Source organism: Anarrhichthys ocellatus, unplaced genomic scaffold, assembly GCF_004355925.1.
Source record: "Anarrhichthys ocellatus isolate YVR2014 unplaced genomic scaffold, GSC_Weel_1.0 scaffold22, whole genome shotgun sequence".
NCBI classification, from domain to species: Eukaryota; Metazoa; Chordata; class Actinopteri; order Perciformes; family Anarhichadidae; genus Anarrhichthys; species Anarrhichthys ocellatus.
The window spans coordinates 5,061,630-5,078,009 of NW_022280052.1; the positions used below are offsets into that span (position 1 = coordinate 5,061,630).

The window sequence follows — 16,380 nt, forward strand, 5'->3', positions numbered from 1 at the left end:
TATATATATATATATATATATATATATATATATATATATATATATATGATGAGGTGTTCTGTTAGAGTACAGGCTCTGTTCCTTGGCCTTATACCGTATCTAATCCAATCAGGACTCCTGTTGTGTATTGCTTTATCTTATTAGTAAAGAACAGTGTCTAACACTTATGTTCTGTCCATCATACCTGGTAATGAGCTAAACGTGTACTTATGTTTCAGGTTTATTTCCACAGCTATATATCAGGTGAGTTTCTTTCTCTTTTCAATTGAACACCATTTAATTTAAAGTTACTACAGTAGGAACTTTTGACTGTTTATGAAACCATCTCAATTTAATACCGATGCCTCTATAGGACCTCGATAAACATACGACTATTTATACATAGGCTAGTTATTCTTCGTGCCCGTCACCGGGTCTGAATCTCTGCAAAATCCTATGAAACAAATTACGGCAAGCGGGTTCACTAGAATCTCCTTGAGCTCAGACTCCTACAAGGCCTCTGGCCGCAGACAGACCCAAATCCGGCTTCAACCTGCAGTTGGAGCTCCGTGTCCGGCAGCTTTGCCTCACTGCTCCGCCGGTCCATGCTGGGAGCCAACACCACACTGCTGGAGACATGGGATAACCAAAAACCTGGACTGCACGGGAAAGGCTGTCAGACCCTGCTGCAGTAAACTGACAGGTTTTCTAAAGGAACTCTGGTGCTCAGAAACACTACCGCCTTTGTCCGCAGGAACTGCCAAAATCAACACAAATTGAAAGGTTGCAGTAGCTTTAAGGCAGCCGAACCAAGGTCGCAGCTTCTCATTTGTGTGTGTGTGAGAGAAGCCTTGAGCAAGTCAATGAGGGATTCCTCAGCCAGCATGTTACGTGTCTATCATAGGTGAATTCTTCTAATCTTCTTTTCTCTTTTTTGAACAGCCTTTACCCTGCAAACTAGAAACCTGACAAATGATGAGTCCTACTATGAGTATGTTCCTGATCGCCTGCAATGGAACAATGCAGGGGAACTGTGTAACCAGCGCTCTGGGGCCTTAGCCACTGTCTCCAACCCAGTAGAGAAGCAAGAGCTAACCAACTTTTTTAAATCCTTGAACATCTCTCAGCCTGTGTGGATTGCCAAGAAAGTCATGACCCATCTGACAAGTAGGTTGATTGTGCTATTTGTGACAATTTATATGAATTTGTTTGCGCTCATTCTTTTTAAATAGTAGGCTAATAATAGGCTCATTGTATTTCTTGTCCAAGACATCTTTCTGCCTACTCGCTGGCTTAACAAAAGGCGAAGAGAATATAAAATAGGACTGACGTGCAACACTCTTTGCCACAGTCAATAAATGTTTCCCATGTGTTTACATTAGGAATAAAACCACAAAGTGGAATTTTATGATTAGGTTCCGTCTATTCCGAGAGCTGTGGCAGGATTTTTCCTTCATAGTAATGCCTCTCTCTTCTCTCTGTGTGGTGTGAAACCAAAGGTTCCTCGGAGACCCTGATTCTGGAGTTTGCCGGGCGCTCGGACAGGAAGCACGCCCGTCTCCTGCACAAGTTCCCCTCCATGGATTCTGTGACCGTTTGCACCCGTGTTCGCTTCGATCCAAATAGCTTTGGAATTTCAACCATGTTTTCTTATTCCATCCAGTCATATATCAATGAGTTCCAGCTCCGTGTGAACTTAGTCAAGGGAAAACTTGTGCAGCTGGCTCTACTGGTCCATGGCCTTCATGGACCTTACCAAGAAGCCTTCGACCAGGACGACTCCTGGCACTCTGTGTGCGTTTCTTGGAGCCAGAATTTTGGACGCTGGGCACTATTTACTCATGGCCTGGTGGTTTCTAGGGGTGAGGGCCTAAGTTCTAACAGCATTGGACCTGATGGCCTTTTCATTATTGGACAAGAGCAGGACACTTTTGGGGGTTCATTTAAGAAGGATGAGTCATTCTCAGGGAGTATCACAGAGCTGTACATATGGGATCGGGTACTGAACAACAGTGAAATCTACACCATGGAAAAGGAGTGTTCACCCATTTCCTCCGGGCTGGTGTTCAAATGGAGTGGATCAGCCATGGAAATAGAGCCCTCCCTTACGACGCTGTGGAAAGACATCCCATGTCAAGGTACATTTGTTAGGATGCAGCATTTGGACGGAAAGAAGCCTAAGGGGTTACCAGAATCTAAATCAAGGATGATTTCATCATCAAATACAGGAATAGTTTCAACCATAAAAGACAGAAGAGACTCAAATCTATCTGCATGGTCCAGTGGTGTAGTTAAGCATTACTTTTAAATACCGTTTACAGTTTAGATAGTTTGCCGCTGGGTGGGCTGGGTGGTGTTGCTATGCAGAACAAACAATCGCATAGAGTCCATATGAAAGTCATTTTGGATTACACACTTTTGAGTAACATGCCAAGATTTGAGCTGGCCTGATGTGGTAAACCCGTCTGAAATTCCAAGCAGAGTAAAACAAATGCTGTGAATTAATATCAGATACAACTAGATCCAAATATGCTCTGTCTCTGTTTCATCTTCCTCCACAAACACACTTTCCTCTTATCTCTCGTCATGATCATGATGTAATTTGCATAGATGTTTGGTCTTAAGTACTTGAACTAAAATGCTTTAGGTACTTGTCCTAAACAGTGGGATCACTAAAACTTGTCAAGTAATCTAAATGAAATAGGGTGACAGTTAAATAGTTAGTGAATTAGTTACAGTGGCGAGTACACTGAGAGAAAAGTAGTTCACAAATCTTACTTTAAAAAACTTTGACAAGCGCTGTCTTGGCTTTTTCTGATCTTTTCTAGATTTTTTTTTTTTCCAGATCTGTTCCAGACTTAATTTAACTTAACTTAACTTAATTTAACCCCACAGTGTTTGAAAAGACAGGTAAACTGCTAAGATCCCACATTTTATTATGTTTTAAATTTGCCAACATCACCCTCAAATTCATGTTGCAGTTTCTCTCCAGCTCTTGAACTGGAGGCTTGTCATACCGGTCTACAGTTTGAACTTTGTTACCAAGAATTGAAAAAAATAACTTTAATTAACTATATCGCATACATTTATGTGCATGTATTTATACATCACTAGAATAAATAAAAAGCAGCGAATGATATGTTAATTGAGTGATAGTATTGAGCCATACTCCCCTAGATATTGTGCACCGTGAGGCTGTATTATGTAGGAAAATATGAATATCATTTTAGGGCTTTGTATTGGCAGTTACTCATTATTAAATGAGTAACTGCCTGTTTGCATTGGCAAACATACATACACACAGCAAACAAACACGCACACACAAACACTATTTTCCTTTCCAGCATTAAGCCCTACTGGAAGTTTAATGAGACTGAAGGAAAGAGGACATCTGTGTGTGTTGCTGTCCCCCCCTCAATGAATAGGGTGGATGGTGATGACGCTGTAGTTGACAAAGTGTAGGGCTCCTTATGGTTCCCGTGAATGTTTTGTGAATTACGTCACTCTGAATCCCACCCTTCAAAACAAACTTCTCCCGCTCTGACATCATGCTCCCCGATGAGCAATGAGAGCCCAAAACACTCACTCTGCCTCCTGGAACTGAACATGCACAGAGGATTTTGCACTTGCACGACTTAAGTGATTTCCAGTTACAATGTAGTGTAGTGTTTATTTTCTTTATTTTGCATCTTTTAATGATGAACTTACAGTCAGGATATGTGCAGTAGCTGATGAAGGACTATGGATTACTCCTTTTATCTTTCAGTTATAGGATTTAACTAACATGGCAGTACCTGGTGTGCTGTCATTTTAAGTTTTCCCTTCCTTTTTCTCATCGAACCAGTTCGGACATACATATAGGCCACGCTACTCCTGCAACTGAACTGCTACAGATTCAATCCTTGTAACAGCTAGTCTATGACAGATCTTTCCATAATCAAGACCACGCATGTTTTATAACCTTTGTGTTATTGTTGCCCTAAACACTGGGATCAGATTAATCAGAATCAGATGTATTGCCCAGTACATGTGGGCTTTCACATACAAGGAATGTGCCTTGGTGTTTTGTCGCAAGAAAAAATAGAAATAAAAACCAAATACTGAAAAGTCAAGAAACATAGATATAGAATAGGTCATTTCAGGGTAATTTTGAAACGCACTAACAACCTGCTTAGTCTGTTGTCTAAGCAAAACTTTTTAGCTGGGGGAGTGTTAGCTCAATAATAACTATATGGAGATTATGTTGGGGGAATAATTTAATGAAGGAGCATGAAGTTTATTACACGTTTACAACAAAACATATCTTGGAGCTGTCTTAGCTAAGGAAACCTGCCTGATTCTCCTGCCTTGAATTGCATCTTGATGAGAAGTGAATTTCCCTTTTGGGTTTCTAAAGTGTAGCATTATCAACACTACATTAAGTCTTGATGTGTCCTTCTTTCATTTTCAAGAATTTTAACATTAAGAACACCTTTCACCATTTCCTTTACTAGGAAACGTCACTGTGTTAGCAAGTTCGTTCTTGGATTCCCTCCTGGATGGAAATGCTTTGCAGAATCAAACGTTCTCCTTTGAGTTGTTCCACAGCCCTTTGACTGATGGGGATTGTGGCATCTTTGACCCGCTTATTGGGAGCTTGGGCCTTGCCAAGTGTGACTCGCTCAGGGGAGCCGTCTGCCAGTTTAGGAAAGGTACAAATAATAATAATGTCAATTCATTTTATGGCTTTTATTCTTGATGCAATTTGATGATTTTCTCTGCTGTATCCAACCCTGAGAGATACTGAAAATAGAGCATTACCTTAACATTGGCATGCAATCACATACATTAGTCCGATAATAAATACCACCTTTGCATAATGTGGAGCGTTTAATTGTTGTTGACACTATGTCCCCATAGCAAAGAGCTGTTTGTGCCCATGCTGTAATAAATGGCATTATATGTGTCTCTGTTTCTGTCTGCAGAAGTGCTGGATGTTATCAGTTTACCAAAGACACCGTTCTTCAGGAGACTGAGCGAGGATCCTCTGACCAAACCTGTGAGTTGGACAGTTTAGCTGTCTGTAGCACATTAACACTTAAGTGGTACTGTACAATAAAGTAATAACAACTCATCTTGATATTGGTGCAAAGGCAGCTCAACAACTGAGAATACAGCAAAGACAGTGCGCCCTGGAAAAAGGATTTCACAACTTTACAGCAACACAGAACATTTCTATCATTGTGAAGTTTAATTTAGGCTGTGTAGTGGAGGAAATGTTTGCCATGTTTAAGGTAGAATCGACGCCTTCCAAACAAACTGAGATTTACATATCTCATACCAGATATGCATATATTGGCATGCCATAAAGGTAAAGTACTCTCATTGAAAATCATCTTGCTACATTTTTAGTAACTTACTGAGTCAAAATCATAGAGCTTTGCTTGGTGAACAGACGTGATTGTGATCCCGAAGTGTGTGATAGTGAATTGGTGAATTAGCATTATTGTATTGCAACCACCTTACACCAGGTAAATAAAGTTCAACATCTTTCTCCATCCCTCTTTTTCCTCAGGGGGTAGTACAGCTGAGCGATTTGGCCTTGCTGCAGCAGCTGACCCAGGCTGTTCTGCATGCGCTGGAGGCCGGTGGCCCTTACCCCCTCACCTCCAGTGATGTCCTCTACCTCACCCAGAGGATTGAGACAGACTTGAATGCACTGGCTACTAGTTCTCCCTCTGCTGGAGCTGACGCGGCAGAAGTCATGGTGTCCATTGCTACCAACTACCTACAGGCGGCGAGTTTGATGCTGGAGCCCCACACGGCTTCACAGTGGATGCTCCTGACAGAGGATGGGGTGACCTGTGTTAATCTATTTTTGCTACCCCCCCCCCCCCCAAAAAAAAACAAATCTCAAATCTTGTTTAATTGATTTTTCATTGACCACTAAGCAAGTTCTCCCCTATGTTTGTATTGTATATTTGATCCCATTTTAGGGGATATGGTAAAATAATTTTCTCATTTTTCATAACACTGGAAAGTCGTTCTTTGTTCTCAATTAATCTAAATTTTTGTTTTTTTGTCTGTTTTTCTTGTACAGGACAGCGTGGGACCATTTACTATTGTCCAGAGTATTGACAGACTCACCGAAACTCTTGCAGACATGCTATCTGTGGAGAGAAGAGGCTTCACTCTTTCTACCAACAACATAGGTAATTAAAACATATTAGTGTGCATCAAAGAAATCAGAAAACAGTCTGTTTGTGCTCAGTTCAAAATATAGGCACAGTTTCAGTGGTGATCCAAGGTGAGAGAGAAATTGTAGAAAGATGACAAGTAAGATTCTACGATACATCTCACTTAAAAGAAAAGGGCCAGTATTTTTTGTTGTTGTTTGTTTGTATTAAGGCTAATCAGACTTTTTTTTTTTCATGGTATTGCACTTCTTCATCTCCTTGTTTTTGCAGTGGATGTTCAGAATTTATGAAATCATTTTCGATACACTGATAAGTCTACAAAGTATAATGTTATTGACCAATACCTGGTAGCTCTTGGCTTTGTAACACAGATAAGTAAAGGATATTATTCCATTTATTTTCCTGTTTGCTATTATTGTTAATCCGTCTCTATTGTCTGGGTGTCCTCTGCTGTCTTTACTTCCAGATGTGTACATGAAGTGGCAGAAGCTGACTGAAGAGAGCTGTAGTCAAGTCTTCAAGCCTTCTCCAGTCGGCTCTCACACTGCCAGCAGCAGTGGTCAAGATGAGTTGCTTATCCCTGACACTGAGCTCCAGAGGATACACACACTGGGTAGGAACACACACACACATACACACACACACACACACACACACACACACACACAACTGAGAATAGTAAATAAAACTCCTAGTAACTGAGTCGTGCGTGAATGTGTGAAAGTGTTGTTTGAATTGTGACACTGTGAAACTGAAGTGATGCTCAGCAAAGTAGTTTATATTATTAAAGGACACCAATAAATCAGATCTGCTTCTCCTTTCTCTCTAATCAGGATATGAGGAAGTGATGTTTATTCACACACACTACAGCCATCTGAGTGAGATTGTGTCTGGAGCACAGGAGCCTCCACTGAGTCACCAAGAGAAATTAAAAAGGTAGGATATAGTTGGCCTGTTGTTTTCTCTTGTGACTGAATGTTGCTGACTATCCTGAAGTACAGTCAACTCACAGAAACAAACAATCTCAGTGCCAATAGCACTTTGTATTCATTAACTCAGCATTACTTGATTTCAATTTATATAGCTTTTATAATATATATAATAATAATATAATAATTTATAATAGCTCATCAGTTCTGGAAATCAGTTGTTACAACCATCTAATGAGCAAAAAACTCACTGTTTGACTTAAGATACAGTTTAAGTAATTTCTTCATTAAAAATGATCCACAGATACTCAAATCTAAGTGAATACATGTAAAAGCTGTACTAAATGACTTTTCAGGAGAAGGAAATTACGTGTCGGATTCAGCACTGATTTAATTTTAGATCCCATTTTTTAGGATATTTGTTTTAACATGCCCTTATTCTCTATTAATTGGTTCAAGTTAAATCAAATTTAGAAATTGTAAATCAAAGAAATAACCTGTGTGCTCTGGTTTCAACCAAATAAGGTGTGATTGCACTTTTTCTGTGATCATTTTTGAAAGAGTAAGGATAATTCTGACAGTGATCACCAGTAGTTTGGATTGAAGTTTGATTTGTGTATTCATTACCTTTAAATTGTGGGTCAGATGTAAATAATAACCATTTTCTCTCTTCCCAGAATTCTCCCCAGTCACCTGGCTTCTGCTGTCATATCAGCCACCATCCGCGATGCCTCCAAGGCCCAAACCATTCCTGTGGCCATCAAGTTCACCCTTTCCTCATCTAACGTGGTAAAGTCCATTGTTGTACTGGTGTAACACAGTTTGATTCTGAAGCCCAGGGCAACATTCAGTTCTGGCTTGAATCAGAATCCATGCTGATGGCAAACATTTTGTAAAAAGCAACCATTGTTTGGGAATAGCAGTTAAGTTACAGTTAACTTGTTGTCCTTTGATAAACTCACCAAATGCAATATGTCACTACATACGAATTTTCATCTCCCAGGAAGCAGTACTTGTTTTTAATCCATGGTGCTTGTGACTTGTTTGAGTCCAAGGTAATATATTAAAAGAGAACGCCAACAAGTGCAAACATGTGTTTCTGTTTCTAGGTGGAGTATTCACAGCGAGTTACTCCTGTTTGTGCCTTTTGGAATTTCAGCTTGATGTAAGTTTGACCAACAGCACAGTCACATAAACAGCCCTAGTGAATGTGTGTTATTGCAACAGAGATTAAAGCTGGTAGGTAAATGGTGAAACGATGGTCTCTTATTGTGTACCATTCATTTTAAGGACATATTTTACTCTTTTTATGCTGTGTATATTTATTCTGAACACCACAATCAAATGTGATAAATGTACATATGACATTTCATTCCAAAATCAGAGTTTTAGGTTTTCAAATCCTTTTTACATATTTAATTCTTAATATTTGATACTAAATGTCTCTGTTTTCTGGTGTGTGTGTGTGTTGGTTGTGTATTGGGGTGTAAAGGCATAATCATACCAGTAGCTGGTCCAGTGATGGTTGCAGGGTGACCTTTGCTGGCTCGAGTGCCACTTCCTGCCTCTGTAACCACACCACCAACTTTGCAGTGCTGATGAATTACCTGGAGTCAAAGGTAACTCCTTAGATGCTTCTGATGCAGTGAGTGAAATCACACATGCTGAAAAAGAGGTTGCATGATGGAAAACGTTAACTAACTTTGACAGTCAGACCTTGAATTTAAACTGTGGTCAAAATTATGACTGTTTTTATTTGTATGTGATTTGGAACACAGCTTTACGTTTAGATATAAATCATAACTGTCTAAGGAAGGAAAAAACTAATATTACATAATGACACAACATATAATAAATAAAAACACTAATGCATTTGACATACTATGTATTGGGACACACTGAATCTTTGTCTGGCATAATAAATAGTATACCAATGTGGCTATTGGCACACAGTACATGTTGCTGATGTGAAATTTAAATCCAGGTCATCGTCTTTGATCTTTAAAATTAGGATTTGTAGTACACTATATTTACCAGCAGGTGTCACTCCCAGTGTGCGTATCCTTTTGAAAAATGCATCTGTAGCACTGTTCTTCCTGTCTCTCCAAAGTGCATAAATGGTTATAAATACAAAACAACAGCAACAGCCTTTTAACTTTTTGAAATTGCAAATTTTTTGGTATTTAGTCGTTACACAAATTAAGCGATGAGGTAGGAATTCAGTGTCTTTGAGTAGGCATCGGATGGGTCAAACCTGTGATATTAACATTCTCCCCTCTCTCTCTCCCTCTCACCCTCACTACCTTTCCCTCCTGTCCCAGTGGAGTCCTGAGGAAGAGCTAATTTTGACCAAGCTGACGTTCATCGGCTCTGGTGCGTCTCTGTGTGCTCTGGTGGTGACCTTGATGCTGTTCACTGTGTTGGAGTGAGTACCTGGTTTTCCTGTCCCGCTTACCTGCGATGCCAATACATCTGCCTGGTTTCTGTCTGTTTGAGTCGATGCACACCCCCCAGCCTCAACCCCTTTTTGAGCTGGTAATTACATTTAGTATGTAATTACTAAATGTATAAGAAAAGTATTGAAAAGCAAGAGAGAACAACATTTTTGATACTTATAACTCATAAATTGGGTCGATATTCAGTATTTATATCGGACTATTTCTTTGAGAGGAACATAACAATTGTTCAGCATTTTCAACGAATTTTTGTTTTGTCAGGGTAAAGAAGCTCTAGAAATCAATTAAACTCATATAATTAATTAAAACAATGTGACATTGTTTGCATGAATTAACAGTTAAAAGTTCACAGTACTGTTTTCAAGATTGACAAAGTCAGCATTCCCCTGTTGACTTCCATACTCTCATGGGGTTTGATGTGACACTCTTTCCCATACACTTAACAGAGAGAGATAACTTATTGGCACTGTATTGCTCGAGCTCTGTTCCTAAGGCTGCAGTGAGTATTGACTAGTGCTAATCCAGTAATTACTGTGGTCCACATGTGAGCCCACTCTGAAGGTTTATGGCGGCATTCTGCAGATGTTAATTAACATAAGGGTCACTGAGGGATCACAATCAGCTGGAGAGGAGCTGCCCGGACAATTTATGACTCAGAGTGCAACCATGCATTTCACACACACACACATGCTTGTGTATTATGTACATGCATTTGTGTACTTACAAACACACACACACACACACACACACACACACACACACACACACACACACACAGACAAAGTAGAGGTGCACATGTCCATAGATGGATGCGTAATCGCACCATGAAGTTATGGTAGTCACAAGCAGTTATTCAGATATGAAATTAGTCTAAATAGGCTGAACCAATCAGGAGGTAATGAAAGGCTCTTCAGTTCATTTACCTCTCTAGACCAGATCCAGCTGTCCATTTCACTTATGTTACCTTCAATGGAAATATTCAACAATTACAATTTTTAGTCACATACATAGAGAGTTTAAATAACTAGACTATTTAAATGTACCATTTATTTGTTAACATTTGTTATCTCTGTGTTGTAACATATACTGTCACTTCTAACCATATCTAATTTCAAGACAAGATCTGTCAAAAAACTTGAAGTTTTCCATTGTTTGCGTCCATAGTATCCCCAGATCTGACAGAACATCCATCCATAAGAACCTCTTCATTGCTCTGATCTGTGCCCAGGTGATTCTGCTCTGCAGCGGCTCAGCCATTCACAACAAGGTACAGGCATCTGATTTCATGTACCAATACATAGGATTTTAATGTTGGTGGACCAAAGGGCAGACTGGAGACAAATGAAGGGGAATGATTGCTGATTGTTCGCTGATGGATTCTGCCAAACTTTGCATGAAAAATAGATTGTCAGTGAGAAGTAAAAAATGGGAGCATCAAAAGATACCTATTTTGTTTAGATACTAGGAAGCAAGTTCATTAGAAGTTTTTTTTTACAGTAGAATTAGTAATAAAAACCAAGATTTACCCACTTCACTACTCATGGCATTTACAGTACAAGCTGATGTTTAAATAGCCGTTAAGCTATTGTCTACCTTCAGATACATTTAAATGAAACCTATAGAACTGTGTTTTAATGAGAGTTGAAATCCAGGATCCTATTGTCGTCTCCATCAGCTAGAACACATGGTGCAGTCCCTCTGTAGTTACCCGGTGGCCTGTAGTTGGCTTGACCCCTGGTCCTTTGACCCTGGGTCATGTCAGGGTGGGCTTAACAAAGAAGGCTGGTGGCCGCTTGTTGGAAATTCATCAAGTGGTCTCATACGTATGTACATAGGCTGACTGATCATCAGGAAGGTCATTTTTCAGATTTTAACAAGGTTTCCAACACATTTTCAGTTTCAAGCCAATTCAGAGCTATTTACAATGACTTAGTCTGGAGGGAGTTAGTGTTTTGCAATGAATGCTTCAATAGGAATTATTATTGTTGCATAACAATAGCTGTAGGGATTGAATCGATATTATAGGTATTGTATGGTCTTTCTTACCATTAGACCACTTGCCACCTCATACATCTTCCACGGCCATGAGCTGCCCTTTAACAATCTATTAAAAACATAGTTATTTAACCTCTGACATTTCTTGTTTGTGTGTTTTTTCCGGACAGAACCCACCTAATTGAGTTCAAACTTTTCATATATTGGTTTATGAAAAATGTACCTATATACACCAGTAGATCCTAGATGCATATTTCTATAGAATGTATAGTCGATCAGCTAAACTTCCCTTTGGTTTCCACAACTGTCCCTGTGTCCATGCAGATTTCAAATTGATTTTTGAGGGAGAACATTTTACACAAAAAACGTACCCTTGCAAATTAACGTCCAGAGTAATATAAAGCTATAAACCAATTCTCCCTCTTATGTACTACCGAAAATGACACTAGCTTCTTGTGACATGGAAATTGAACTTAATTAACTTTTACTATTAAGGCGTGTCACTCAGGTGCTTGATCTGAATACTTGAAATGCAACGTGTATCTGTCTGCATGCCTGTGCTGGTGTGTTTGTAGGTGGCTTGTACACTTGTGGCGGCACTGCTCCATCTCTTCTTCATGGCAGCATTTAGCTGGATGCTGGTGGAGGGTCTGCTGCTCTGGAGCAAGGTGGTGGCTGTCAACCTCAGCGAAGATCGTCACATGAAGTATTACTATCTCATCGGCTGGGGTACAACAGCTATCAATACATAGCCAAATCCCTTTTCACATGTGCAGTGATTGTTAAGGATATTGTGATCCAGGGATAGGATTTGATAAAATCATGAACATAAGACCACACAGAGTCAGATTGATTGATCAGTGGTGTTATGTATTGACATAAATCTGACAATGTGAATATAATTTACACACCATATTAGTGGGAAGTACAAGACAATACTTTTCTGAAACTATAACACATTTTTGACTGAGGATTTGTGACCATTTGCGTCACAATGGTCTTTTGATGTGTCTCCATTTTCTCCTCCCTTCTCCATTATGCTCCTATCCCTTCCTCTTCCTGATAATATATGTCTTGGTACTTTCATTTTCTCTTATACGCTCTCCCCTCTCTCTGTTTTTCTTTTATGCCCCTCCCTCCCTCCCTCCAGGTCTACCAGTGCTGATAGTCACCATCACGTTGGCATCAGCCTCAGGCAAATACACGGCCGAAAGCTACTGTTGGCTCAGTGTCCAGAATGGCGTCATCTGGGGCTTTGCTGGGCCCGTCATCTTCATCATCATGGTCAGAAAATGTAATCCTAATCATACCATGTCGGGCGATAATTCAGTATGATAATGTCTCATCTTTCAATGGAATCATGTCGTGATTAAATCATAAACCGAGATATTGCGATACACAATTATATCGCCTAAATTGATAATAACAAGCACACATTAACTTAAATGTCTCCAGATCACTTTGCACTAAAGTTCTTAATTATATGAGAAGATACTCTTATACCACACAAGTATACTGTGCCATGTGGTTATTTGATATATAAATTAATTAATTAATTATGAATTACCAGAAAACATGCTATATCTTAATATATTTTATTGTCGAGATATAAAATGACCTGAATCGTGATAGAAGATTTTGGCCATTTCTCCCTGTCCTAATACCGTGTAGTCTGTTCAGGCTGAAGCAGTTAAAACTACAAAATACAACGCGCATTCAGCCATTTGGACTTAGTAATTCTTTCCTGTAGTGCTCCACATTAGGTTTGACTGGAAGCTAAAGTTACCAATTAAACAGGAAACGGTATGATGTTTCAATCTATGCTGCACAACTTTTCTTTTAAACAGCGGTAGTTTGTAACTTGTCAATCTCAGATGCGTAGATATGTTTTGATCAGTATTGTCTTCTATTATGCCTCACATCTGCTTATCTCTCTGTCATTTTGCCTTTGCCTCCCTCATTTCTTTATCCTTCCTTTTTTTCCCCCAGGTGAACGTCATGGTACTGACTAGGGTGGTGATCATCACCATCTCCACAGCCAAGAGAAGGTCCATCATGTTGGCCATGGGCACCAGTCCTGTGGATCAAGCCTATGAGCAAATCAGGTACGAACCACAAGGTGGCCCTATTTGCCCTCTTTTTTTCATTTTTTAAGGTTATTCACCCGGGCCACAGGCCTGGGAGCAGACAAGCTGTAGACAGGGGGCGTCAAAAAAAAAAAGCAGCTGGAAGATTTTATATTGGATTTGTCATTTTAGAACAGAAAACCTCATTTATCAAAATATCAGAACTTGGTGTTTTGGTATTATTCAGTGTTGATAAGATACAGAAATAATTCAGATATGAGTTCTCTGATATGTTGGGCCAGTATTTTACCTTTCTTTTTTATTATTATTATTATATCTGAAACCTTGCATCAATAGAGTTGATAATTAATCATAATAATACATGTTATTTATGTAGCGCTTTAAAAAGTACTCAAAGGCACTTTACATGGTAAAAATAGAAACAGTAAAAGCAATAACAATATAAACAAAGCAGATGAATGACATTATAAAAAAACATTGCATAACTAGCATCAAAGGTTAAAAGCAGATTTAAATAGGTGTGATTTGAGTGCAGTTCTGAAAGAGGCTGGTGACGGAGAATGTCTGAGGTGCTGAGGGAGGGGCAGCAATGGAGAAGGCCACTATATGGTCTTATACTGACTTGCTTGTAAGGATTAGGACAGTAGCAGTTGTAGGGGCATTATTAATATTGTAATGAAGATTTAGAATTTTTGGGTGAACCTCTGAGAATGGGTTAAAGACCTATAATATAAATTAAATATCATCTCTCAGCAGCTTCAGTGTAAAGTAATCATCAGCACTGTCTTTTAAGAAAACCTTATTGATCAAACCCTCATGTTGGGATGCAATATATACATTTTTATTTTTCATTTCATATTTCATATTTAATAATCTAATACTTGTTCTTGCCAAGGGTTGAATGATAGTGAAAAAATAAATATCTATTAAACTGCAGTATTTTTTTTTGGTTTTGCTATCTACAACGAAATTAATTGTAATCGACGACATATAAATCCACTCAATACGCTTGTTTCATTTGTTCTATTTCTTGAATTGTGGAGGGGGATTGTGATTGGTCATTTGAAGTACAGGCAGACCAGTTTGTAAAATGCAATTCAACAGACTCAACGACCGCGTGCTATTTATCAGATTGGCTGTAGGATTACTCATGAAAAGTTGACTTTACTAGTTTAGCTAAACATACCTTGTTACATTGTGTTCTTTGTGACTATTGCATTGCAATGTTATTGCAAAAACAATATATTGTTGAGCCCTATGACTGCTGTCTTTGCTAATGTGTTTCTGTTTTGGCACTGGTGTTAACTCATCGGGGTGAAACTCTGCTGTAAGTGATCCAGTACATTTCCCCCGGCAGGCTTGTATATGATCCTATCGGTGAAAATCGTGTTAAAGTGTATGTATTCGTTCACTACCTCAGCCCACCGGGGCTCACAGTAGGTGCTTTATGAAGCTTCTCAAAGCAGGCCTTGAACCATTGGCACCCCTGGGTGGCAGCTCTCTCGGAAACTCAAACACATTCCATCGCAGAATAAACTGGGGCTTGCCGCCCGCCATGTCACACACACACGAACACACACACACAGCTGGTGCGGTTTGGCGGTCACCTGAGCGGGAAGATAATTCAACTCTAAACAGAATTAAGGTGGATTTAAGGTGGGAAGTTGTCACCCCATGAGCTTTTCCAGCCACACAGTGTTGTGTATGGAACAACCAGCCTGCCAAAGCCGCTCAGTTTTGTCCAAAAAAACTGAAAAGTTGAGAAACACAGAATTGAGCTCAGGACGATCAGGGAGGAAGTACAATTTTTAGGGAATATTTAAATTAATTTCATCTGGTGTGGTGAAAGTTCAGCTCAGCCAACCAATTCAGAGTCTGTGTGGTGTGTGGTTGATAATAATGTTATGTTTGTGTGTTGGCCATATGTATTTGTGTACGCTAACATTATTGTGCTGTGATTGTGTGTGTTGGTGCGTCTGTGCGTGTGAGCACAGGGCAGCAGTGAAAGCAGTGTTGGTGTTGCTGCCCATCCTCGGATTGACTTGGCTGTGTGGTGTCTTGGTGCCTTTCTCCATTGGTATGGCGTACATCTTCATCCTCCTCAACTCCCTGCAGGTACACACACGCACACACACACACACACACACACACACACACACACACACACACACATACAGAACAGCCATCTTTGAATGAAAAATTACATTTTCCATTATTTAGGAAGTTCTGTGCCGGTGAGGTTTTACAAAAACATTTTAAAACCTCTTTAAAGACAATAAACCTTACTGGTCATCTGAAGGTGAAATTATTTAAGCTTGTCATATAAAGTATTGACATTTTGATTTTTGCTTCTATCAATGTGAACAGATTCCTAAAAGACATGGGATATCCATAATGATTACTAGAAAATGTTCTCAGACCTCTGCCAAGGAGGCAATTCACTGAGGAGCAATGGTTAAATTCTGTAATTACAGAAACATTATAGCAGAATGCAGTCCTATAATTCCTGAACTGCAGCTTACAGTAATTTCTACCGGGCAGGCACAACAGACTTACTAGAGTGCACACATGAATGCACAATGTAGCAGGGCTCAAGCACTTTGACCATAAGTTTCCATTCGGTATTGTCTATGATCGAGTGTAGTAGCACATATGCGGCAATAAACTCTCTTATAGCATTAGTTATTGCTTTGGCACGGTGTGAATCTGCAGTGCGAGGCTGCCTGAATACTGTAGAGAGAGGGTGTTGTCTTTTTTA

The 16,380-nt window shown here is 39.5% G+C and overlaps 1 protein-coding gene across 1 annotated transcript in view; it reads left to right on the plus strand.

Annotated features, from left to right (window-relative positions):
- Positions 1-16,380, plus strand: part of LOC116390077 (adhesion G-protein coupled receptor D2) — a 60,984-nt gene that overhangs the window by 913 nt on the left and 43,691 nt on the right. The window contains exons 3-20 of the mRNA XM_031859327.1: positions 219-243; positions 922-1,146; positions 1,479-2,117; positions 4,473-4,670; positions 4,944-5,017; positions 5,534-5,815; positions 6,059-6,170; positions 6,622-6,768; positions 6,989-7,091; positions 7,762-7,873; positions 8,194-8,249; positions 8,577-8,703; positions 9,406-9,509; positions 10,705-10,807; positions 12,111-12,264; positions 12,686-12,819; positions 13,525-13,640; positions 15,617-15,737. Of these exons, the coding sequence (XP_031715187.1) occupies positions 219-243; positions 922-1,146; positions 1,479-2,117; positions 4,473-4,670; positions 4,944-5,017; positions 5,534-5,815; positions 6,059-6,170; positions 6,622-6,768; positions 6,989-7,091; positions 7,762-7,873; positions 8,194-8,249; positions 8,577-8,703; positions 9,406-9,509; positions 10,705-10,807; positions 12,111-12,264; positions 12,686-12,819; positions 13,525-13,640; positions 15,617-15,737 (2,832 nt within the window). The remainder of the gene's footprint in view (positions 1-218; positions 244-921; positions 1,147-1,478; positions 2,118-4,472; positions 4,671-4,943; positions 5,018-5,533; positions 5,816-6,058; positions 6,171-6,621; positions 6,769-6,988; positions 7,092-7,761; positions 7,874-8,193; positions 8,250-8,576; positions 8,704-9,405; positions 9,510-10,704; positions 10,808-12,110; positions 12,265-12,685; positions 12,820-13,524; positions 13,641-15,616; positions 15,738-16,380) is intronic.